Source organism: Phyllostomus hastatus, unplaced genomic scaffold (genome assembly GCF_019186645.2).
Source record: "Phyllostomus hastatus isolate PE091 unplaced genomic scaffold, TTU_PhHast_1.1 phas_scaffold_345, whole genome shotgun sequence".
Classification (NCBI taxonomy): Eukaryota; Metazoa; Chordata; class Mammalia; order Chiroptera; family Phyllostomidae; genus Phyllostomus; species Phyllostomus hastatus.
The window spans coordinates 2920215-2943232 of record NW_025334024.1 but is presented as its reverse complement, the minus strand read 5'-3'; the positions used below and the strand labels follow the sequence as shown (position 1 = coordinate 2943232).

Below are 23018 nucleotides of genomic sequence, written 5' to 3'. Positions count from 1 at the left end.
AACGACATGCATAGCTCATCGTAAGTACTCAAGAAGTATACCTGCTTTTCAAAATGATGTATCCAGTATTTCATACAATCCTCACAACAAACTCGTGAATAGACAAAGCATTTTAATATTCATTTTACAGATATGCAAAGTGAGTTTCTGGATGTTCCAGCGACTTACTCAAGGTCTCACAGAACTGATCCCATGCCCTTTACTTTCATCAGAGAGAACATAACAGTAATGAACGATGCTACTAATGTGCCAGGCTCTGGGCTAAGTGCCATAGAGGTCATATCTAAATATGACCCCCTCAACAACCCTAGGCGACAACTGTGACTGGCATTATAGAGAGGAGGAAACAGAGACTCAAGATGTTGAAGAACCTTGTCCAAAGATGCCCAAATGGGAAGGGACAGAGCATGGTGTAACCTTTGCTGTGGTTACTGCAAATCTGTGGTTCCTGATCACAACTCTGGACTCCTAGGTGGTACCCATAGCATTAATATATAAGGACATTAACAGGCCTTAATGCTACATGAAAGTGGCCATGTCTTCTACCAGGCTTGCAAAAGGAGTACAATAGGTTACAAAATCAAATCTGTCAGAGAGGTTGGGTATCCTTTCCTACTTTCAGGAAAATGCAGTGGATCTTTGGGAAGTATTTTATGCAAGATGGTCTGGCCCCAGCAGTAGCAATGTGCAAGACTCAATACTAGCCAGTTGTGCTCAGAGCAGAGACCAGGCTTGGAGCCAACAGCCCAAGTCCCTCAGGTGGCTGGGCTGGTACATCCCCCTGATGGTAACGTAATCAATCTCCCCCAATGGCAATTTCACAAAGCGAGGTGCTAGAGGAAAGGACATTCCATGTAGCTCTTTTACACCAGATTTCCATGTTACAAGTGTCCCCAAATTCTGGCACGTAAAAGAATAAATAATTTTAAAAGAGATGCCTTAGAAGAAATGAGCTGGCTCTCTTGTAAAAAAGTATTCTAAAACTTTAACCCAAATGCTTCAAACATGATCATATATGTAAGCTTGCATTTGGTCACTTGACAATTTTTTAAAATAGACTTTATTGTTTAGAGCCATTTTAGGTTCATAGCAAACTTTAGAAGGGGGTACAGAGTTCCCATACACCCTTGTTCCTCCAAACACAACCTCTCCTGCTATCCACATCCCCCAGCACGGTGGTACTATTGACATGGACGAACGTACATTGATACATTGGTGTCACAAGAGACTGAAGGCTTGTGTGCCCCCAGATTTCTATGCTGAAGCCTAATTCCCAGTGTGATGGTGTTAGGTGTGGGGCCTGCGGCGGGGTGGATTGGGGCAAGACACACAGCCTTTACTGAAGGGACTCCACAGAGCTTCCTATCTCCTACCACCTTTGAGGACACAGTGAGAGGGCTGTGTGTGTGATCTCGGAAGAGGGCCCTCATATTGATCTTGAACTTCCATGCCTCAAAACCTGTGAACAACATTAAATAAATGTTGTTGAAGTCACCCAGTCTATGGCAGTTTTGTTATGGTAGCCCCAGCTCAGACACAACCAAAGTCCGCCATTTGCATGAGCCTTCACTCTTGGCAGTGCACACTGTGTGGACTGGACAGACGTATAACGGCACATATCCATCCTTACAGGATCACACAGAGTAGTTTCACTGCCCTGAAAACCCTGTGTGTTCTACCTGTTCACCCTTCCCTCCCTCTAACCCCTGACAAACACTGATCTTCCTGTTGCCATAGTGTTGCCTTTTCCCGAATGTCACAGAACTGAAATCACACAGCAGGCAGCCTTTTCACATGGCTTATTTCACTTCGTAATAGGCCTTTACGGTTCCTGCATGTGTTTTCATGGGTTAATAGCCCGTGCCTTTTCAGTGCCAAATACTTTTCCATTGGTTGGATGTGCCACAGTTTATTTACCTGCTCACCTACTATAGGGTATCTTGGTTGCTTCTGGTTTTGGCAATTATGAATAAAGCTGCTATAAACATTCGTGTGCAAGATCACTTGAGGATTCTGAAGCTTGTCATAGGCATTTTCTTACAAGTGCTTTAGAACCTGTCTAGAAGAAATACAGTGAAAACGGTAAGTGGGTGAAAAGCTGGGCCATGGAGTGCTGTGTGACTTTGGATAGTTAACGCCACCTTTCTGAGCATCAGCAGTTTTCTGTGAAGTGTGGAGGATGGGGTGGGCTGCTACACTCGCAGTCCAGGCCACCATGCCTGCCCAGCCCTCAGCGAGCACACTAAAGACGTTCGCTTTCATTGTTCCATAACAATCCTGTTAGATCGACAGGGGAAGGGAGGCCCAGTGATTCACCCAAGGTGCTGGGGCACTGATTGCTAAATCTCTCCGTGGTATGCTTCTGGAATCTGCCCTTCCAGTCCCCTACATGTCACAGATATGGGCTTAACACATTGAGTGTCACATTCAGCTTTGAGCTCTCTGATGTCTACCTGCACCATATTCACACACACACCCCAAGCGCTAAAAACAAAAGGAAAATAAGTGAATAATTCTAGTAACAGCCAAGGCTGCCTCCTGAGAAGCTAGAAGTTACCTTTCCACCTTCAGACATTCCTTTGTCACTGGCTCTGCTCTGAGCTATGTGCCCTGTCCCATCCTGGGGATCAGGTGAGGCCTGATCACCAGCACCTGGCATTTCACAGGAGATTGTACTTTGGCAAGACAAGGATGCCCACAGTGTCACAGTGATACTCTGCCCTTCCCATGGCTACCACCCAGGCCAGATGTCACTCACCATGCCCAGACCACAACAGCCTCCTGCCTCCCCATTCTGTCCCCTCCCTGAGTTCGCCTCTTCCTCCGATTCCTTCTCCACCTCCTCTTCCTCATCTTCCTCCCTCTCTCCCTCTCCTCCTCTCCCTCCTCTTTTTCTGCTCTTCCCTCCTGCTCCTCTTCCGCTTTCCCTTTCTTGCCCTCTGCACACCTGAATTCCACCTGTACATCCAGCTGTGACCTTGTGGCTCCCCACTGCCTCCACCTGGCAGAACACAAACTTTTCAACTGGACAATCCAAGCCTCAGCTCTCAGCCCAACGACAATACACCCCTATCAGCTCAGCCCTGGCTTTCTCCTGCGACCAGGTTCTGTTCATATTTTTTCCATCACGGAAATGCCTGCCCCTCCCCCACCATTGTTTTCACAGGCCAAAAATCTCACCCCAAATTGGCCTGGGAACTCTCAGGAGGAAGGGTAGGGAACAGACAAACTCCTCTAACAAAGCTGGGAGTCAACAAACGTCAAAGTTGATGGAAGAAGCAGTGAAAGCGAAGAGGCGTTACTTAAAGGCATACAAGGAACCTGCAGAGGAACTGAAAAAAGTCTCTCTGGGAAGCTGTGCAGGGGCGGAGGGAGGGCTCTGGCATCCTCAGGTGAACCCAAATGCTAATTTAAAGCATACACACTTTGCAGCAGGGATAACCGGGAACCGTGTGGGTCATGTTTTCAATTGCCACCCCACCCCGCACACAGGAACCAGCCAATTTCTTCTAAGTAAACTTATTACCATCTTTAAACACAGAGCGGGGAGGCACAGGATCATAGAGATCATCACCAAGAAAAGAAATAGCAACAGAGTCTATTTTTTTTCCAGAAACATTGGTAACTGCCAGAGGAAACAGAGACAGAAGTTAATGGTCTCAGAGTTGGGGGAGGGGAGTGGCAAGAAGATGCTCTTTTCATTTTAACTCTTTGGTGCTATCGGATTTTTAGCCATGTAATTAATGTATGGCACTCATGCTCACAGACCCCTGACTGGTGTGGCTCAGCGAGTTGGGCGTCAACCTATGGACCCAAGGGTAGCATAGCAGTTTGGTTCCCTGTCGGGCACGTGCCTGGGTTGTGGGCCAAGTCTCCGGTTGGAGGCTGCCAATCAGTGTTTCTCTCACAGGCTGGTGTTTCTCTCCCTCTCTCCCCTCCCTCTAAAAATAAATAAATATAATCTTTAAAAATAAGTAAATAAAATCAGTATCATTTCTTCCCTATTTCAAGCTGCCAGCCATCGTTGTGTCTCCTGCGTCTAGCGCTGCGCAATGGCGGGGCGGAGAGGAGATTTCCTCCTGTGGGCCCCCTTCACTGTGAACTTGAATGCTGCATAGCTGTTTGGAGCTGCATCTAACACTTAATAGATGTAGACTGTCTAATAAGCTCATAACCAAAAAGGTGTTTAAAGAACTTCTTTTTCCCCAAGGTCAGGTTTGCCAGATGAAATACAAAATCCCCATTAAATTTGGATTTCAGATAAACAATGTTTTTTTAGTGTATTTATATCCCATGTCAACAGTGTGGGCATCTGTATTTTAATTCGATAAATCTGACACCTTCCAGTGTTAAGGAAAAAGCTGTCCATCTGAGTGTGAAGTTTTCCTTATGCAGGTCTCAAGGCCCAGTTTGACTGCCCACATCTCCAAGAAGCTCTCCTGAGTCCTCTTTCCCCTTTTAGAATATTAGTTTGCTCAGGCCTGCCCCTCCCTCTGGGCAGGAGGGCCACAGAAGGGACAGCAAGCCCAGCTCCCAGGTCTGCGGCCAGCACTGAGTCTGGGCAAGTGACTGGAGGTCTCTGTGCTCCGCTTCCTTCATCCGTAGGGCAGGGTGACAGCCTACTGGCATCTGCCTCTCGCTGATGGAGAGGATTGACGCTGACTGTGAGAACAGTGCCTGCAACGCAGTGAGGACTCTTCGTGTGTTTGCTAAAGTTAAAGTTTCAGCCTGTGAGTCCCTTCGAGGACAGCCTGGTGCCTGCCACAGTGTGGGGGCCAGGGAGCACTGGACAGTGCCCGCCCAGTCCTCAGGCAGCCTCTGCCTAAAATAAGTGTCCATGCACGTTTGACTTGAATTCTGGGTTTGAACCGCTAAATAGCGGCCCCTGCCTGTGGTTATGGCGGGAGGGAGGGGTGTCTCTGAAACCCCCAGGTGACATCTGTTTGTTCAGTTTGGAATTTCCAAGCACAGAGTCCATGCTGAGCAGAGCACTGGGTGCTGGGCGCCGGGTGCCGTGGGGTGCATAAGGCAGACCAGGTCCCAGTCTGCCTTCCTGCTGCTGGTGTCCTGGTGAGGGTGGCAGGGGCAGGGTGGGGGGCAGGCGACAAACAGAGGGACGGGCAGGACTGTGTCGGACAGGGCAGAAATTAATCAGGATGAGGGGTGTGTAAGGGAGGGAGGAGAAGTGCACAGATGGTTGGGAGAGGCCTCAGAGGAGGTGGCAATGCAGTCAGGGGCTGAGGGCCCTGGACTAAGGGCACAGCAGCACTTGCAGAGGCCCTGCGGAGGGCCCAGGCAGTGCAGTGCACCCACGTGGTGGGAGAATACTCCTGGCTTTCTTGCGGTTCCTGAAGGTGAAGAGCCGCCAGTGCCAGCCAAGTTCTGATCCCAGGAGCCACTCTGTGCTGCTGACTTCATTCTGTCCTTGAGGGTCCCTCTGGAGCCTCTCCGGTTATCACCACCCTGAGTCCCAGCAGTCACCTTGAGGCACCGGCCAAAGCTGCCCCCTGGTTGCGATCCAAGTCTAGTATTCCCTGGGGCTCAGAGCACCCACCCCACAAGCTGTTAGTTTGGGGAAACACAAGTCATCTCCTTACCTCTTTCTCTCCCTGCCCTTATCCAACAATCTAAGCCCTGTCTGTCTGCACCTCCTGGGGGAAGCCTGCTTCATGGGCTCTGACAATGAGTCACGGACCCGACAGGGTTAATTACAGGGTGTGAAGTTGGTGTTTCACAGGCACTGAGTCATGTGCATTCAGAAGTCATGCCTTCATGCATACACTACTGACTGTGTATATATAGTCAGAAAATTATATATAGGTATGTTTCCGTACAGACTTTTTATTTATGTAGAAGTTTCTATTTTAACTTTTTAAGTCCTCTCTAATTTCCAAGGCCCAGACCTTAACTAATTTCAAAGAGACAGCAAAGGAATGGATTAAAAGATCCTGATTCCATCACTTGGTAGCTGCAACACTTGAATTAGTTATTCCAGATCTCTGGACCTCAGTTTTCTCACCCGTTAAGCAGTGATGTTCATGGTGTATACCCCCAAAAGGAGGTTAAATGAGCTGTCACAGACAGAGCATCTAGCACAGGGCTTGACACCCGGTATGCACACATAGCATTTTCTCATACATTAGGGAAGCAGTCTTGGAAAAGTCACCCATTCACTTGCTACATGCTTCTTGTACGCCTACTGTGTGCCATGGTGTTATGCGAGGCACTGGGACTGCAGAGGGAACCAAGGCAGAGCCACTACCCGCCTGGGGCATGTGTGGCAGACATAAGGCTGCTAAACCAATGTCAGCCAGCCCTGTGTGCCTGGGCAAGGGGAGACTTCCTGTCCTCTGGTGTGTTGGGCCCATATGTCCATCTCTGGCCAAAGAGTTGTGAATGGAAGTGACACGTGTCACTGGTGGGCTGGAACAAAAATCCCAGGGCAGAATCTCCCTCATTTGTCCCTGCCCAGGTAACAGGAGAGGCAACTTTGAACATTCTCAGGATCCTGAGTGATTTTGATGAGCAGAGCCCCCTCTGAGCTGGGGTTGGCTCAAGATTAAGTCACTGAGACTTGGGGTGTTTGTTACTGTGCATCTACCAGCCTTGACTGACTGACTGATACACCATGGTTACATAGCAATATAGCTAAAGGCAACTATATAGGACTCACATGAAATGGGCAGCACAGAGAAGCCTGTCATTAACTCTCTTTAAGAAGAAACAGTGGGTGGGGAGGGATGGGTGGGTGGGCTGGGATGGGAGTAAAGGACAGAAAACTGTACTTGAACAATGATTAAAATAAATTTTAAAAAAGTGAGAAAAAGAAACACACATATTATCAATATTCTGTTTCGAAAACACCTACAGTACTCTCGGATTTCTTGCATCTTTGATTGTATTAATTGTGGTAATGTTTGAATTATAAGGCAGATAAGTTTTCAAGAGAATCAGTTTCTTTTTTCTTTAACAACCACAACTTAACACAATAAGTCCACTGCTTTTTTCAGAAATTTCCAGAACACAAGGAGAGGGGGACACTGGGGCCAAGTTGGGTCCCCACGTTAGGGTCTGCAACTTCCTCCATAGAGAGATGTTTGCTTTGTGTCATATCCCTTTTTTAATTTTCACAGCGGCAAAGGTGTTTTTCTCTGAATATTTTTTTTAATTTTGAAAATGTTTAACCTACAGAAAAAATGGCAAGAACTGTACCCAGCAAAAACCTACATACATAGTCAACAACCGTTCTCATTTGACTGTGTTTTTGACCCCTTCCTCTTCCTCCTCCCTTCAGCCCCCCTCTGCCCCACATTCGGTCAAATCGTGTTGAAGTGGCAGAGATGATGACTGTCAGTCCGAAGCAGTTCACACATACTTTTTAAAAACAAGAACGTGTTCTTCCTTGGCCCCATGTGATCATCACACTCAAGAATTTTAACCTTGGTACAGAATTATGATCTAATATATACTCCATTTTCAAATTTCCCCAGGTACTCTCAAACCTGCCCTTTATTCGCTTTTTAATGTTCTCCATCTGGGAGGGGGGGCGGGAATTGAGTGAAAGAGGAGGAAGGGATTAGCCAAACTACGTGTGTGAGCAGCCCACGGGCACGGTCAGTGATGTGGGGACTGCCTGAGCCAGGGCTGGGGTGGGGCTGGGTGGAGAGAGGCAAAGGGAGAGAAAGCAGGACAACTGTAGTAGCAAAAGCAATAAAATACAACAAAAATAAGATAAAATAAAACACAATATTATCCATCTGGGATCAAATATTGCATTTAATTGTGAAGTTTCTTTAATCTTTTAACCAAGGATAGTCCTAACGCCTGTTATTTCCTAGTTCATGACACCCCCCTTTGTGAAAGGTGCCGTATCATGGTGACTCCCTGGGACAGTCATGCTCAGTAAAATGGGCTCAGATAGTTTTCACCAGGGACACCCTTTTTGTCCTGGAAAAAGAGGATTGCTAGGAGCTGCATTGCGGTGGAACTTTAAGAAGCAGCATTGACTCTGTTTAACCCAAGGGTCCACCAGACCGCATGTGGCTTGTGGAAGCCTGGCACTGCTCGTCATCCCAGTCCCTTTCCCTGAAACCTGGGATATCTCGTGAGTCCAGACGGGAACCGTTTGAAGGATATCGAGTCAAAAGTACTGGAAATAGGATATCGAGGCAAAAGATACAAACATCCGAAAGGATGGCCCCTCTTTCAGTTCCGTTGTGCCTCAAAAGCAGACGCGGCTGCAGACACATTCAAAAACCTTCCTCTAGTTAAAGCCAATGCTACATACACGAGTAGTACAAGCATTTTTCTCTGATGAATTCCCCGAAACTCATCCCACATGCACTGCAGAAAGACAGATGCCCTGGGACGACATGGAGGAGCAATTTGTTCAACAACAACAACAACAACAACAACAACAATATAATAATACCCAGACTTCTAGCCACCTAAGAGGCACAGATTTATTTGCCTAAAACCAGAGAGAATCTACCTCGAGAGAATTTCTCACTCCACTGGAAATTTCAAAGGCATGTCTGTTTTCCAATAGATCATGTTCTTGACACATTGCAAAGCTGTGGAAAATGTCTTGTTTTTAAACGACACACCGCACTGCACAGTTTATTTACTTTCACGGATTGCGGAGGCTTTATTCCTGCCCTGCAATGCTAAGTCGTATCCATAAGGTGTCAGCACCTTCATTGTAACCAGAATGGTCTGATCTTTCTCTTAAAGAGTAGTTTCTCTGGTGGCCTTAAGGTGGTGCCCAAACCCCAGGTCGATGGGAGCTACCTCCAGGTGGAGGGGCTGGTGGCGCCCAGGAGACGTGCAATGCGGTCTGTGGTGGTGATGGTGGTGGTGGTGGTGGTAGGGGGGCGGGGGAGGTGACTTGGATATCTTTTGCCTTAATCATCGCTTATTATTCTAGAAACACACAGGCCCCTCTGGGGCCCGATTCCACTTTCGGCTCACTGACAACCAGGTCAGGAAAGGAAGAAATAAGAAAGAAATTAGCAACCCCCTTTCCAAAATACCCTGGGAGGTTAAAGAAAAGACTGGAAATATGGTTTTTGCAAAGTCCAGGTGTGTGAAAGGTGTTGTTTTAATAGCCTGAACAAACATTTCTCCTGGAGTTCTACTGAGTGGAGAAGAAACCTAATTCCAGGGGAAAAGGAAAATGTCTCTCTCACCTTTTCTGTCTTGATTATAAGGTTTCTGGCCTCCAACCCCCACTTAGTTGAGGGGGGTACTGATTGTGGCAACTCAACCTAGTTCTTTTCAGATGACATTGGTTTAAACTTGGGCACCCTTGTAAATGCCAACTCAGGCAGAAACTGATCTTTTTGAATTTATTTTCCATGGTCCTTAGCTATTTTGGGTTTTAGCCTGCTCAGTGATAAAGCCTTTTTTTTTTCTTTTTAAAGCACCTCGTAAAAGCAGAGTAAATAATATTTCTTTGAGAAACCTACAGACTGAGGATTATTTCTTGATCAATAGCTTGCATTTCCAGTAAAAGTGTAAGAAGAACTCAAGAGTGCCTGTCACACACTCCAGGAGAAAGGCAGTTTTTGCCAGAGGTTTTTTTTTTTAAGATGTAATGAATGTACTAGAGGTATTAAAAATAATAAAGTCGTAGTGGGAGTTGTGTGTGTGTGGGGGGGAGAGAATGTTCAAACCATTCACCTGTGAGCTAAGGTAGTTTTATTTTACTTCGTTGCAAAAAGAAAGTCAAGTTAGAAAAAGAACTCAGAACAGCCATAAAAAAAATAATATTTCAGAAGTAGAATATTTGAGGTAAGAGGAACCTGTTTTGTACTTTCTCTTTGATTCTGAATTTATCATGAGATACTATCATTCGTAGATCATGTATACAAGTCTTTTTCCTTTTGTTCTTTCATTGGAAATGAGTGAGACGTCCTCCGTACCTCCTGTCCACCTCCCGAAAGCTGCAAGTGACGCTGGAGTCTCTCACCCTTTTCTTGGGAATCTAACAAGAGTTAGGAGGGGAGGAAAAAGAAACCTGAAACAAGTTTTATGGGGTCTTCTTTCTTACCCAACCGGATGGACAGCTTCCAGAAGAATTTTGATCAGCTTTTAGTTCTTCTTATGGGGGTCCCGCCCCTTCAGGGGAAGCGGGCAGAGGGGGTCCGATTATTCGAGGAAAATAAGTATTCAATCCACAAATAAACAAACTTCCCGAGATTCCTAGAGAGAAGAACGTTTAGAAGTGTGAGGACCCCGAGTCTCTCCAAGTCCGTATCCCGAATAACAGCATCTCTGGGGGTGTCGTAGCCGTTGGCAATCGCGTTCCGCGTCCTACTACTGCGGAGCCCGGTGCCCAAATCACCTATCGAACAGCAACCACCCGAACACAACTGCAACATAAAAAGTCAGCTCGGAGAAGCCCGAGGGGGCTGTGCCGGTTGCAAAGTGCAGAGGGGCTGCACCCAGGTCGGTGCTCCGGGCGCCCGCCGAGGTCGGGAGCCTGCGCTAGGGACGCGCGCCGTGGGGCCAAATCCCGTGGAAAGTCGCCGGGTTTCTGGGTTTCTCCGCTCGGGCAGAGGAGCCTGGCTCTGCCCCGGCCCGGGCTTGCTGCATTGTTCCCGGCTTTGGGGAGCGCGGGACTCAGCTGGTCACAGGGAATTTCTCATGCGGGGGAACGGCCGCGGCGAAGCTGGAGTCCGTGGGCTGCGGGCGTCGACACGGGAAGGGAAAGGGGGCACTGAGAGGAGTTCTTTAACTGTCTCTCCTAAATTCCGCAAAACTGTCCACCATGACGCGGGTGATTTACCGAATCCACGGAGAATTTAGAGGATTAAATTCTCAAGACATTGCTCCTTTCCGCTGCTCCGCCTATCCCCCATAGACATTGCGGCGAGCCTCCACAGGTAGGGGTGAGGGGCATTCCATTTCTGCAATTTACCCCTAAAACCTTCATAGGTTATTCCTGACGGCCCTGAACCTGGAAATTCCCTGTTGATTATTAATTATTTGCTTAAATAATAACAACATCCAGGGGAGGCCCCTCTTTGCCAATCCAGCACGTTTGCTTTGAATCCATTACACCTGGGCCCCGACAATTAGGAAATCTAATTATTCGCCTCATCACTCATTAATAAGAAAAATAGTCCCAGGGTCTTTGCTACTTACAAGGTCTTCGGGGAGAGGGATATTTGACTACATTAATTAATTCGCTTTTATATTTCAAACTCACTTTTTTGCAAAGGAGAGTGGCTGCTTTTTGTTCTCGGCACGTGGGCCCACTAAACAAAATGTGATAATAAAATAAAATTTAATAAGATATAACTTTTCTTGAAAAAATCTTTTCAAGTTTAGACAGAGCTGCGTTGAAGTCTGGCTCTCAGCGTCTGGGTCTTAGAGCCGACGGATTCGGCGCTCCTCGCCCTGATTGGCTGCAAACTCCCCACAGCTGCCGAGTTATTGGTCCAAAGTTCTCGGAGGGGGCGTGGCCGGTGAAAAGTAAAAACTCGCTTTCAGCAAGACGACTTTTGAAACTTTTCCCAATCCCTAAAAGGGACTTTGCTTCTTTTTCCGGGCTCGGCAGGGCAACCAGTCTGGACCCCGGCTCGCTGACCCTCAGGGCTACCGATTTGCTGGGTCGCTTGGAGAGCCGCCTTCCCCCTCCTGGAACGGACCAGGGGCCAGCCTTGGTCCACCGCGCGCGTGGCGGCTCCGCCGCGTCCCCAGCCGCCGCCCGGGCTGCCACCCGCCGGGTCCTGAGAGCTAGCTAGCGAGCAGGGGCCGGCGCTGCGCTCGCCCAGGGCGCGCCCTCCAGGATGCTGATCCGCCCGGTTCGCTGAAAACGAGCGCCCCTTCTCCGTCCGAAGACGGGCGCCGGGCGCCGGGTGCTCCTCCACCTCGCCCAAGGCTTTCAGGCACCGGAGGCTCCCCCACTCCCGCTACTGCCTTCTCTCTCTCTCTCTCTCTCTCTCTCTCTCTCTCTCTCTCTCTCTCTCTCTCTCTCATTTCTTTCTCTCCCTCTCTCGCTCTCTCCGGGCCTTCCTCACGGTCCGTGCGAACAAGCAGTGGCGAGCGGTCTCGGACGCAGCATGCAGGCGCGCTACTCCGTGTCCGACCCCAATGCCCTGGGAGTGGTGCCCTACTTGAGCGAGCAGAATTACTACCGGGCGGCAGGCAGCTACGGCGGCATGGCCAGCCCTATGGGTGTCTACTCGGGCCACCCGGAGCAGTACGGCGCGGGCATGGGCCGCTCCTATGCGCCTTACCACCACCACCAGCCTGCGGCGCCCAAAGACCTGGTAAAGCCTCCGTACAGCTACATAGCGCTCATAACCATGGCAATCCAGAACGCGCCCGAAAAGAAGATCACCCTGAACGGCATTTACCAGTTCATCATGGACCGCTTCCCCTTCTACAGGGAGAACAAGCAGGGCTGGCAAAACAGCATCCGCCACAACCTCTCGCTCAACGAGTGCTTCGTCAAGGTGCCCCGCGACGACAAGAAACCTGGCAAGGGTAGCTACTGGACCCTGGACCCAGACTCCTACAACATGTTCGAGAACGGCAGCTTCCTGCGGCGCCGGCGGCGCTTCAAGAAGAAGGACGTGCCCAAGGAGAAGGAGGAGCGGGCCCACCTCAAGGAGCCGCCCCCGGCAACGTCCAAGGGCGCCCCGTCTGGGCCCCCCCTAGCGGACGCCCCCAAGGAGGCCGAGAAGAAGGTGGTGATCAAGAGTGAGGCGGCGTCGCCCGCCCTGCCGGTCATCACCAAGGTGGAGACGCTGAGCCCCGAGAGCGCGCTGCAGGGCAGCCCGCGGAGCGCGGCCTCCACGCCTGCCGGCTCCCCCGACGGCTCGCTGCCGGAACACCACGCAGGCGCGCCCAACGGGCTGCCGGGCTTCAGCGTGGAGAATATCATGACGCTGCGAACGTCGCCGCCGGGCGGCGAGCTGAGCCCGGCTGCTGGGCGTGCGGGCCTGGTGGTGCCGCCGCTGGCGCTGCCCTACGCCGCCGCGCCGCCCGCTGCCTACGGTCAGCCGTGCGCTCAGGGCCTGGAGGCCGGGGCGGCCGGGGGCTACCAATGCAGCATGCGCGCGATGAGCCTGTACACCGGCGCCGAGCGGCCGGCGCACATGTGCGTCCCGCCGGCGCTGGACGAGGCCCTCTCGGACCACCAGAGCGGCCCCACGTCGCCCCTGAGCGCCCTCAACCTCGCCGCGGGCCAAGAAGGCGCGCTCGCCGCCGCCGGACACCACCACCAACATCACGGCCACCACCACCCACAGGCGCCGCCACCTCCGCCGGCTCCCCAGCCCCAGTCGGCCCCGCAGCCCGGGGCCGCCGCGGCCCAGGCGGCCTCCTGGTATCTTAACCACAGCGGGGACCTGAACCACCTCCCCGGTCACACGTTTGCGGCCCAGCAGCAGACTTTTCCCAACGTCCGGGAGATGTTCAACTCCCACCGCCTGGGGATTGAGAACTCGACCCTTGGGGAACCCCAGGTGAGCGGCAACGCAAGCTGTCAGCTGCCCTACAGATCCACGCCGTCCCTGTACCGCCATGCCGCCCCCTATTCCTATGACTGCACGAAATACTGACCGGCTCTCAGCGCTCTGGCTTCGTCTCCCAGACGCGACCCTCTCGGACAGTTCAGGTTTGCAGAGACGCAAAGAAGAACCGAAACGCGTCCACCCGCTTTTTCTCAGACCCAGGAGCAGAGCGCGCGCGCGCCAGCTTCAGCCCTCTGGGAAGCTGCAGGTAACTTTAATTTGCCGCCCCGTTTCTGAGATTCTCAAGGGGCTTCCCCGTGAAGGGACGCAGCCCAACGAAATGAATATTCATTTTTAAGCCCCCTTCCCCTATCAGGATGGCTGTGCTCTCTGCTACACTCGGGGTTTCCAAAATTAAGTTATGGACCAAATATCAGAGCGACCCAGCAATGACTCTCTGTAGAGACCTCCACAAGTTTGTGGGGATCTCTATAGACCTCGTACGTGCTGTGTGTGACTTTAAATCTCTCTAACCGTGCTGTACAAACGTGTGGATTTGTAATCAGGCTATTTTGTTGTTGTTGTTCAGAGCCATTAATATAATATTTAAAGTTGAGTTCACTGGATAGTTTTCATCTTGCCCAACCATTTCTGTCAAATTGAAAATTCAGAAAACCTATGTGGGGTTTTCCTCCTGTACAATTATGAGGTATAATTCTTTCCCCAGTTGTAGGTCTTTTACAAAGCAAGAAAATAATTTATTTTTTGTTGTTGTTGGCTGACAAAGAAGTCAAGTATCTGATACTTTTTACTTACAAAAGTGTGATGGTTTTGTATAGTAGATTTCTCCCTGAGCATTCCTAAAAGAAAAAAAAAAACTTCAGAAATTTTAACTTCACCTGTGTTTGTCTTATGTGGCCTTAATTGTTGTACTTACCTTAAAATAAACCCATGTTGTTTTTCTGCCCAAAAAACAGTGTGTTTGTGTACTCGCATTAAAAAAGCAGCAACAAGGTGGGTCTGCAAATCCACCTGTTTTGATTGTTTTTTATGCAGGTGGGTAAATGTGTAGACAGACGTATATATAAAGAAAATCACAGAGAAATGGGGGCACCTCCCTATTGTCTTGTTTGTGACAAAAGGCTTTCAATTAAATCAGAATTGCACCCGGTTGAGGCAGTGCAGGAACCGTCCCGTCGGCGGTCTGCTGGAGCAACTGCATGCTGTAATGTCGTTTGCTGTGATGCATTTTGCTAAACGCAGAAAAAAACATGCCGATTGTCAAGACAAACAGTGCCATTCCATCTGCACGTCCAGTCATCCCCAATTTAGTAGGAGAAGGAAACATATTTTTTGTTAGCTAACTGCCACCCAGGGGCGACCTCCCTCCCCTGGATTTCCTAAAATGCGGACTTCCCTGCCCACTCTAATGGCTTTGTGGAGGGGAGTTCGAACTGGGCCGGTGAAGGTCCGGAGGGGACCGAGTCTGCAGCGTTCAGTGACCATCCTGGTAGTGCCCAGATCGGAGGTGGGTTTCAGATCTCTTTACTCCTTGACTGGGTGTCTAAATCTTTACCCTATTGCAGTGAAAAATCATAAGGCTTCATTGACCTTCAAAAATAATTTCCAGTGCTTTGAGGACTAAATTTATCAACTTTAAATAATAGGGAGATTATTTTTCTTTTTAATCTTGATATCTCGTCTTTTTTACTTTACTAGCAACACAACATTTGTGAGACGTGGCCAAGGAAAAAAGGCTTTGTTATCTGTTTAACTGGCTGAAACCTACAACTCTCCTGCTGGTCGTTGTGTCTGAATTTTGGGGCCAGAGCTCTAAATTGGTGAATGTTTCCCACCCCAGTATGTGAGCTGTGCCTCACCAAGGGACAAGCTCCTTGTCACCCTAACATTTCAGGCCAGGATGATTTCCCAAAAGGTGATTCTCTCTGATGCAATGGCGTGGAACATAACCTGGGTGCTGTATTGTTGTTTTAAACGTGGCATTATGTCTCTGTGTTGTGCTGAGATGAGACTGGGGGAAGTTTGGGCATAGTAAATTTCCCCATATGCGTGACACAGATTCTTTCGATCTGTAGCCCCAGAGGTGGCATGTGGAAACAACAACAACAACAAACGACTGCATTTTATTCCTTTCCACAATGCGCAGGACCGGGGAGCCCCAGTGCTCCGTACTGGGCTTCGGCAGGCCTCCAGGCCACAGTGCTCTGGTTGGGTGAGCTGGACCAGCCAGCGACAGAGAGAGACAGACACACACACAGAGACATGTGAGCTGCAGAAAGAGGCAGCCCTGCTCCTTGCCCAGTTCTGGCACGCTGGTTTCATTTTGCTCCTGTTCCATTTCTGCTGTTTGCCGCAGGAGAAGAGGAGAGGATTCTAGCTGACTTTCTCCTTCCTCAGGTGTTTCAGAAAGTCTCTCCCCAAAAAGGTTGCCCTCATCTTAAGTTCTGGCACTCAGGCCAGCTCTGGGAGACACATGGAGAATAAAGGAGAGAGAAATGGGATGGAGTGCGGGCGACAGACCCCGCACCACCTCTGAAACCTCCCTGGGTTTTCTACCTTCCGGAAGGCTTCTTAAAGAAGTCCCGCTGTGTGTGGGCCAATCACCAGAGTGGGTAGCTCCAGAAGGTTTCCCCCAACTGGGTGGAGACCACGGCGAGGGGCCCTTCCCTTCCCTTGGGAACATGGGCAACTTGGGGGATTGTGTTTGGGGCTTTATCCAGGTGGCAGTGTGGAGGCTGGGGTGTGTAGCGTCACCTCAAGATCCCTCAGTCTGAAACACTAGGGGCCAAGGTAGGTGCGGGTCGGTGCCAGAAGGCCGGCCAGTGTGCTGGGCACTGAGCTCAGAGCTGGCTCAGCCCGGCCTTGGGCCTGAGGGCTTGGCGGCAGTCTCAGGCATCTGTTGCTCCCCACGGAGCGGGAAGATCCTGAAGCACGACACCTTGAGCAGCTGGGAGTCCAGACATCAGCTGCGCTGCTTTTCAGGACTTCTCAGGCCCTGCACCTCTGCTGCCTGGGTGCAAAACTATGTGCCAGGCATGGGTTGTCTGCTTCTCTGATCCATTTGCTGCCCCTTCCTTCAGCCACTGGGTCCTTAGGAGGCTTGGGGCCTTTCAAGAAAAGGGAAAAGGAGGTCCAGGATAGAAGGGCCTGAGAGTCCGTGGCAGGCTCCTGGGATGCAGTTTGCATAAAGCCATGTCTGATAACCATGTTCCTTCCTGACCCAATAAGATAGAGTTTTGCAGGTCTCATAGATATTGCAAATAACATAGAAGCAACCCGAAGACCATGGCAGAAACCATTTCCCTCGAAGTTAACCCTGCCTCTCAGACTGGCCCTAGTTGGGTGGACTGTGTCTTTAAACAGGGTCCAGTTCTGACAGATACAGGCTGCCTGGAGAGACGCTGCGGCCCCTGAGCATCCTGAACAGTCCCAGCTCCAGAGAGGCTGCCGCTGGAGTAGCCTCTGCTTCTTGTAAGGCTCGAACAGATGCCCCAGCTTCACCGCTTTCAGGGAGAAAGGACTGCTGGTGTGCTGCCCATTCCGACCTTTCTTCCAAAGCCTGACTTGGGTCTGTGGCTGGCTGGACCTCCCTGCTCTGGTTCAAGTGGCCTGCCCTCTGACCACCCGAATCAGTGGCGATTTGCATCCTGGAATTGCTGGAGCACTGGGCTAGGAATCGGAAGACTACATCTTGCTGTGCGGACAAATGGCTTCCCTTCCCTGGCCTGGGTCTTCTCATCTGTAGCATGACCAGGTGAGTGCAAGGGCATTTCAGGCGGCCCAGCACTTCCCCCGCCCCCAACATAGCTGGGGCTATGGCCCTCCGTGGTTCCCTCTCCCCTCCCTGGTGGCAAGAAATGAAGATCCAGCATTGGAGGGAAGAAAACAGCAGGGTCCTGGGAACTTCAGCACTTGGCTCATAAATCTTTCGGGGTCCATCTCCTCCCCTCTACCCCAAGACTGCCTGGGGGTCACCTCTGGGCCTGGGAGAGGCTTGTGAGCTGCACTCAGCACAGACAGCAGAGTTCCCAGGTTCCCTTTGGAAAAAAAAAGTCCCTGTGGCTGAATGCTTGCCTCCTCGCTCCTCTCCCCACCCCAAATCCAAAAACCTAGACAAGGTATTGGGCAAGGTTAGCCTGATGGGAATTTATTAATAACCATAAACTTGAGGTGGGTAGAGAGACTGGCACCAAGGAAAGATACCTTTGATTAATGCGCAGAACTAAGTTTCTTGAGAATGTGCTGGGGTCTCGGAGCTAGTACCTGACGTCTCATGGAATATGCTCCGGGGGTCATCCCTGGTCAGTACGCTCCTGCCTCTCAGTATGGTGGAAAGGACAAGTAGAAATCAGAGGGTTTGTGTGTTGGTGCCAGCCAGGCCAGAGGCGGCTGGGGGGGTGCTGGACTCCAGGTGAGCAGGACACGCCGGGTCGGAGTCACCAGTGACTGCTGTCTGGCCCCACATATTTGGAATGCTTTCCCAAACTTTGAGAAGCATTCCCTTCCTGCCTCTTTCTTGCGTGGCCTCAGCGCACCAAGATGTTTGAAATGTTTGCTTTTTGACATTGGCATGTGAGGAAGGGGGTGGAATGTTTCAGGGAACTCGGAAGGCTGGGCTGCCACGGTCAGGGACGGCCACTGTGCCTGGGAAGACGCCACTGCCTGGACTTGTGCAAGCCTTTCTCTTGCGTTTGCAACATGCCTGCTGTGCCGCGGAGACAGAGGGGCATCGCTGGTGTAGCATCTGAGTCCTGAATGTGTCTCTCAGGCATCAGGCTCATGGGGGCTTTATCCTGGGCCATGAGGGTGTGAAAAGCTGAAGTGGAGGGAAGGAGATGGGCTGACAGATTGATGAGCTTGCCGCCATTGCAGGGCCCTTCAAGGGAACGGAGTTGGGGAGCCTTGGGAGGGTAGTCGCTGGTCTCTTGAGCCTGGGGTTCAGCTTTGTGCTCTCTCTATGCCCACCCAGGCTGGGAGGTCATGGAGTCCAGACAGACCACCCTGAACCATGACTGAGTGGCCCTTGGCCCTGGGCCTTCCCTTTCCCAGCAGCCCCTCTGGGCTCTCTCTGCCTTCGTGTTATTTTTGCAGGCAGGCTCCTCAGCGGAGCCTTTCTCTCTGAGCTGAGTACACACACACACACACACACACACACACACACCAGCTTAGGCCCTCTGCACAGGCCAGCTGAGGGTTCCTGTGACTTGGGGCATGCTACCTCTCTCTCTGGGTTCATTTCTCAACTGGAAAATGAGAGGGTCATCGAATAGGGCTACTGTGAAGGTTAATGAACCCAACGCACAAGGTGGCAGTGCTCCCACAGGGCTCAGTCCATGGCAGGGACGCGCTGTTAGGTGTTCGGATTCACCTGAATAACAGAAGAGAAAGGAATCTTCCGTCTCAATTGACTGCATATATCAGGCTAACCTGATGGGAAGGGCAGTGTGTGTGCCCTAACCGCCCCTTTCTAGACCCTTTAAATCACTTCTGGGAACAAGATGAGCTCTAAAAACATCAGTAATTAGGAAAATCTCACCCTGCCCTCTGGGCCTCACTCAGTATCAGCTGACCAGACAATGGTTACCTTAATGGCTCAGCCCCTGCCCCACCCCCACCCACTGCAGAGAAGCAGCAGAAGACCCTGCTCCCCAGTCCTTTCAAGGTGGGAGAGGAGGGGAGGGGAGGAGAGGACCTTCTGGGTTTTAGTGGGGTGTGAGGACTCTCCATTTCCTACTTTTAATGCCCAAATCTCCCAGTTCTGTGGTGCCCAATAACCTCCCCTCTCTGCAGGACCCCCTCCCCTTGCTTACTCTAGGCACATCTCTGGGAGCGTCTCGTGGACACCTGAGGTGGTCAGACCTCAGAGAATCTGCCTTTGAAGGAAAAAGTGTGGTTTCTGATTTCTGTTCTGCTATGTACCACCTCTGATGTCTCAGGGTGTTCTGTGCCCAGCCTCAGTTTCATCATCTGTGAAATGGATGATCACCTCATCTCTCAGAGCTGCTGCAAGTGTCCTCCAGAGAACTGCCACAGGGCCCTTAGCATCCACACACAGTGGCAATTATGTGATTGTTTTTCTGGCTTTGCAACACTCTCTCAAGGAGGAAATGGGGTGAGTTAACTTCCTGGCCTTAGTTTCTGACTCTGAAGAATGGGAACGATAAAGATTTTGTTTCTTGGGGTTGCTGTGAGGATGGAGTGCTCTAACTCGAGGAAAGCACTTCGAACAGGGCTGGCATATAATTGCCTCCAGGACATTTTAGTTATCCATAGTATCCTTATTACCATTATCCTTTCCAATGTTTTCAGGATGTCAGTAAGGTGTACTTGGTGAGTAAGTCCTGCGTCTTTCGCCCATTAGTGTTCTCACACATGGTAGAACCAAGTATGTTAAATGTCTTCACACTTAGTGGGTGAGGCATGTATCTGGAGAGCGGACGCAGGTCGTTAACTCGACTGTCTGTCTGCTTGTAATTTACGGGTGGAGCAGAGGCAGGGTAGGCGCCCCTGGTAGTGAGCGGGCAGTGACTGGAGCCCGTCTCTCCCCTTCAGCCCCTGTTTCTGAGGCCTTTGGTCCTGGTGGGTGCCTGGCCCCTGCCCTGCCTGCGAAAGGAGAAGGCTTTCTCCTAAAAGGTGGGGGCTGGGAATGGTACTGTCTGCCGTTTTCATCCCACACTGAACCCGATTTCTGCTGGGGCCCCGGAGTTGGAAGCGCTATGATCCTCCCTGGAGCATCCGGGAATCTCAGGGCTTGCCTGCAGGCTGGTAGAAGCGCTTGCACTGACTTCAGAGGTGAATGCGCTTTTCTGGGATCTGAAGACTTATGAGCCTACAGGGAACTTTGAAACGTTCAGTGTCTCCACCTGGCTGTCTGGGACACCCATTCTGCGCGGCTGCCTCCTACGCTCATCTGCCCCTCGCCCCGGCCCCGCCCGGGCCTCTGCTGTGTCCTCACTGGACAGAGCTTCCGCACGAGGGCGCATCCGATCTCAGACGAAAGGGCTTGAGCCTCGCGCTCCCCGGAAATACGCCCCAGCGCTGTCCTTCCTACTGCAGTTACAAAAAACTCCTCGCCTGGGAACCCAGCATTCATCTCCGCGCGGGAGCCGGATTGGGGCGCCAGGCCGGCGTTCTACGGCTACATCCTCCGAGAAACATTGCAAACTTCAGCAAATGCGCTCTCCAGACCGCAACTAGAACTCGGGTTTTTGTTTTTTTCCCCTTTACTATCAGTGCCCCGCCCACCAGCCGCGCACGTCCCCTCCCGCGCCCGGCCCATGCCCATATTGGGTGGTGTTTATTATTGTACGAATTCAAGCTCGGATTTGCCTTCGAGTTTAGGAGAAGCGTCGCTGCGGCGCGCCTTTCAAGAGAGGCGGGGATGTGCGTGCTGGACTCCGGTTGCCCGGGAAGTTCCAAGAAGGGCTCAGGGTGCGGAGATGGGGGTGGTGGTGCGTAGTGACATCCTTTTATCTCTTACTCTGGGTTCGTTAGAGGCTGGAAACCGAGCTGGATCCAAACTTGAGCTTGCGGAGGGCGCGCTGATCTGGAGAGTTTGGGGAACCCCGGGGACTGTGGGACCGCGGGTTGCAAAAGCGCGTCATCGAGGGTCTTTTTTCCCTCTCCAGAGTTAAAAGGGGTACTCTGGTAAGTGCCGGAGAGCTAGAGATCTAGACAGTGGACAGCGCCCCCGCCCCCTCCAGGCAAGAGGGCCACCTTCAAGACCTAGGCCCAGGAGGCTCGGTCTCAGTTAGAAATGCTGCTCCCTGGACAGAAGCTTGGACGTGTCCCGGGCCTGGCCTGGCTCTCCCTCAATGAGTGCCTGCACCCAAACCGGTTTTTCGACCCTGATTGCCACGTTCTTTTCGGTATTTCACACGTATCCCCTCCCTCGCAGGCTCTCCAGAACCTCCAAACTTCTGGACTCCCCATTTTGAGGTGCAGTTCTGAGCACTCTCAGCCAGTCTGCAGTGTTATGTCCCCTCTCTGCGGCAGCAGCGGCTGTGCCCCACTCCATCCCCACCCCTTGATGCACGCGCAGTCCCTCTCTCCCCATCTCCCGTGGGAGCCAGTCCTGGGCAATTTCTACACCCACCTGCCTCCCCACCCCTCCCTCTTCTCGTTGGCATTGCTGCCGATTTACTCAATGAAACGCTAATTCAGTTATCCCCAGTGTTTTTTTTTTCTTTAGAAAGTATTAATCAGAGATCATATACAGGAACTGGTCACGCTGCACGCACCACTCCTCCCACCGCGGTGGAGGGAGGGCAGAATGACCTCCAACGGAATCAGCCTCACGCAGGGTTTTTGATTCTAAGTCTGACGTGGCTAAGTGTAAAATCCATTGGGGTGGGGGGGGGTGCCTGCACCCCAGAGTGAGTGGGTGGGTCAGGGGAGACCAAACAGGCTTTGCAAATGCTTAATGTAATCACGGGCCAGCTGCGTGCACTTGTAAAGTTGTTATAACCCCCCTCCTTGTTATAAACAGGAAAGCGCAGAATATAAAGCAAGAGACCCGCATTCACAAATACCAGTTCTCCCCACGCCAGCTGCCAAATTCCCCTTTTATGGTGTTTCTTGCTTGCAACCTCAGTCCCAGCAGAAAGACCTTAAATTTCTCTCCCGGAACTCTCCAATTGGGTTTATTTTGAAATTTCCCTCAACAGAGCTTTGGACCAGGTAACGCACCCCTTCTCCAGCTCCCCTGCACTGTATACCTCTGCTTCAGGAGAAGTTGGGCTCCGGAAGTCCCCTTCCCTGTGTCCCCAGGGAGCCTTGGGGGTCGAGGCTTGCTGCCTCTTGGACACTAGCCACCTAGCGAAGGCCCTGACTCCTGCAGGGCATGCCCAGAATCTTTCCACGGAGGATGGCATCCTTTCTCCTCAGACTCCCGAACCTCTTAGATAGTGACGCCTCTCCCCACCACATATGTAAAAGCTTTCAAAAACCTTAGAAGGCATCTTGTGAGACCATGGCATGTCCACGTCTCCGATTAAGACAGGGAGAAGAAAAGACCTTTTGTGGGAGGCCCCGGGGGTTGCGGGGGCTCCCCTAGGTCAGCAGTAAAACTTACCCCTGCGCACCGCCCCCCATCCCCACCTCTCCTTCCTGGCCCGGCAGACCCGGCTCCCAGCCACCACGGTCCACATCCTGCCGCGCTGACTGTGTGTGCTTACAGCGTCAAGGGGTGGACGTGATATTTCAAACATCAGATCAGTGCGTTTATATATTGGGTGCCCGGAAATTTTTCCAAATAAACACAGCTTGATTCAACTTGGGTGGGCGGACTTATCAACAGACTAATTCTATAAACAAATGAAGGAATAGCCCTGAAACCGATTGGCTGGTATCAAAAAGACACGTGGAGAGAAAAGCTTGGAGTTTTTCAGCAATGAAATTTTAATTAATGTGGGTGGGCTGAGAACACAACGACTGTTTATCATAGACAATTTATTTTCCAGCGCTAAGTCAACATATAATAGCAAACTTACAACAATTATTTAACATTTTTGAAGCCATGAAGAAGGGACA

At 51.1% G+C, this 23018-nt stretch overlaps 1 protein-coding gene across 1 annotated transcript; it reads left to right on the top strand.

Moving 5' to 3' along the window:
* Window positions 1-11532: 11532 nt before the first annotated feature.
* FOXC2 (forkhead box C2) lies at window positions 11533-14442 on the top strand. Its single transcript, XM_045818833.1, has one exon. It carries the CDS (start codon window positions 12069-12071, stop codon window positions 13572-13574), a length of 1506 nt encoding a protein of 501 aa, XP_045674789.1. The 5' UTR covers window positions 11533-12068; the 3' UTR covers window positions 13575-14442.
* The last annotated feature ends 8576 nt before the right edge of the window (window positions 14443-23018 follow it).

Coding starts and splice junctions, on each gene's coding strand:
- FOXC2 (XM_045818833.1), top strand. CDS start 12,069: ATGCAGGCGCGCTACTCCGTGTCCGACCCCAATGCCCTGGGAGTGGTG.